Here is a 2,790-nt window from a genome sequence, read left to right on the forward strand (position 1 = left end):
GTTTCTCTTAGGTTGCTTTGTGCCTTATCTTTTCAAGCGAAATGGGGAAGCTCTTGTGCAAACAGGTAAATTACACAGAACAGGATCTTGGTTGATAACTATTGAGGGTGTGTTGTAGATACAACATTTTGTGAGCTGTCATTCTTTGACCGCCAGCCTCCACCAAAACAGTATAAAGGTCGCTGTCTGGGACCTAGAAGAGTATACCTGAGCAATACCTCCTGTTGTCATTATCAAAACAGTCTTCGACAGGTGAGTTATGTTTTTCACATGAATTTATTCACCAGCAATGATTGACTGAAATTATTTGTGTTGTGATTTTAAAGTAACGGCTTTTGGTAAAAGCAGTAATTTTCATTGTACACTATCAATTTTTTGAATGGTAGGGGTAAAACAATTGATAATAATAGTAACAATAACAATAGTGATTGGGTTACATTTATATCACACATTTCATGGATCACAATGCTCTGCAATGAAGGGGATTAACTCACATCAACCACCCCAAAATTCTACAGTGTAGTTCCCAAACCCAATATATGACAGCTATTGTGACAGTCAACGAGCAAATATGTTTCACATCAGTTTTTCACATGAAGCGATGTTCCTGTTGAATCCCTTAAAGATTGTTTGGTCCTCAGACTGAAGCAGGACCTTTAGCATTCAACAGGCTTGTTGTTAAATTTCTGGGCATCTTCAGCACAATGCATGTCAAGGTAAGAGTGCATTTCTCTATAAATCTGAATTCACACCTTTACGCATACAACGTTACTGCATTGCATTATGCAAGGAATCAAATGGCACATAATTTGTTACTTACTGTACATATATATGCAGACAGGTTTCTTTTCTGTTTTTCTCAGGCTGTCACTGTTGTTTACTTGATGGTGGCACTGCTGGGGGAAAGTAGTGCACAGAATGTGAGTATTCTCCACCATGATCCTTTAAAAGCAACTTAACCATAAGACACTGCAGCTGAATGGAGAATGCGATATGAAGCGTGAAATACTGTGGAGGATGTTATAGTGGTTTATCAAATCACAGTGTTACTGTGTGAATTAGGGGTGTAGTGATACACTGATTCATATCGGGGCATCCATACAAAAGCATGTGCACATCTGTATTGATGTTACATGTGAGATTCAATTCCACTGATTTTTTTTTTTAATTCTGTGTATAATATTCATATTAATGCCTAAAATTTAATGAAACTAGAGCACCTGTGACAATTCTAGTTATCTTTGAAGACTGAGTGTTATTTCAGTGGCACATAATGAACTAATGTTTAGATACTCTAGATTTCTTTAAAAGCATAGAGTAATTATGGTAAATAAGGTTATGTTGAATCACATTTTTACAAAACGTATCAGCATGAGAATATATAGGTGAGGGCATTAGACTAGTGGTATTGTACACTGTCTTACTTAACAATAATACTCTGTAAGTGTTAGACTGAGCGATCTTGCAGTGTGTGTGTGTATTCAGGTTTATTTGGTGTGGTTAGTACGTCCAACTGAACACTTTCCCAGGGGTTCATTTTCCAAATAAATATTGATTTTGCAAGTATTTGCCAGCTAGGTGTAAAATTATGATTGTGAATCACTGCTAATATTTCACAGAACAGCCTTAAGTACAATTTAAAGTTGACCTTAAGTACTGTTGTGTATCTACAGGTGGGACAGACAGGCATCCTTGTGAATCAAGGTCAGTATCTCTCACATGGCTTGACATTTCACAAACACACACACACACACACACAAACAAACAAACAAAGAATAGTGGCATTTCACAGGAAAAGCTGAAAAAAGATCAAGAAAACCACCAATAAAATCCCCCTGTGTTTTGTGATATAGCAAAACACAGTTGTTGTGTATGTGATAAAGAGATTACAAGCTCAGCACCAAGGTGGAAATTACATTCACTTCACTCAGATGCAAAATTCTAAATGCAAACAAGAGCATTTAGTAGATGGATTGGCAGCATTTTTGAATCAGTATGAATCGACTGTGTAATCCTTATCCTGTTGTATTCCCTGTTTTTTTTTTCCATAGGTCCTCCTGTCCACTTCTTCGCTTCAATGCCAACATCTCTTTCAGGCTATGTCGACCATATCAAATACACTGATGTGACCCTGAACATCGGTGGAGGATACAACAAATACTCTGGTGTCTTCACCGCTCCAGTCAGCGGAGTCTATCAGTTCTTCTTCTCGTATCAGAGTGGTCGTGGAAATGAAAATAATGCCTTATATCTGGTAGTCCGTGGCTCTGAAGTCATGGTGTCTCACTCCCAAATCGCTGCACCTTCCACTGCTAGTAATTTGTCTACATATATGACTGTCCTAAAAAAAGGTGATGTTGTCTATGTGTATCAGAAGCATGGCGGAATCTGGGCAGAGCCTTCGTCACGCACTATTACCTTTTCTGGGTCACTGCTTTCCCAGATATTCTGAAAGCTGCACTTCCTGGCTGCAGTACGATCATCCAATATCTGTTTTCTGTGTTTCATCTCCCTGTGCTCAAGTTTCATGCATAACAGCCAGAAGCAATAAACGCTTCACTATGTTCCTTCTATTTTAAACACTTACTCTTCAGATGAATATACTGAAATTGTTATTGCCAGTTTCTACTATTATCAGTGTACACTGTAGACTGCTATATAATAAAGTGAAGCTCAAATCGCATTTACACTGAAAATGAATTTGTTCAACTTGTTTGAATGTTTCAGTTTGTGATTTTGAATTCAAACTTTTAGAATTTCCATCGTATCTGAACTGTTGTAATTAACTTT

The 2,790-nt window shown here is 37.5% G+C and overlaps 1 protein-coding gene across 1 annotated transcript; it reads left to right on the top strand.

Moving 5' to 3' along the window:
- The first annotated feature begins 215 nt into the window (after positions 1-215).
- Positions 216-2,536, top strand: LOC118773206 (complement C1q-like protein 4). The gene is made up of 5 exons (XM_036522044.1): positions 216-252; positions 626-716; positions 864-920; positions 1,674-1,704; positions 2,052-2,536. The coding sequence occupies exons 2-5, from the start codon at positions 705-707 to the stop codon at positions 2,450-2,452; spliced, it is 501 nt and encodes a 166-aa protein (XP_036377937.1). The 5' UTR covers positions 216-252; positions 626-704; the 3' UTR covers positions 2,453-2,536.
- The last annotated feature ends 254 nt before the right edge of the window (positions 2,537-2,790 follow it).

Source organism: Megalops cyprinoides, chromosome 1 (genome assembly GCF_013368585.1).
Source record: "Megalops cyprinoides isolate fMegCyp1 chromosome 1, fMegCyp1.pri, whole genome shotgun sequence".
In the NCBI taxonomy this organism is placed as follows: domain Eukaryota; kingdom Metazoa; phylum Chordata; class Actinopteri; order Elopiformes; family Megalopidae; genus Megalops; species Megalops cyprinoides.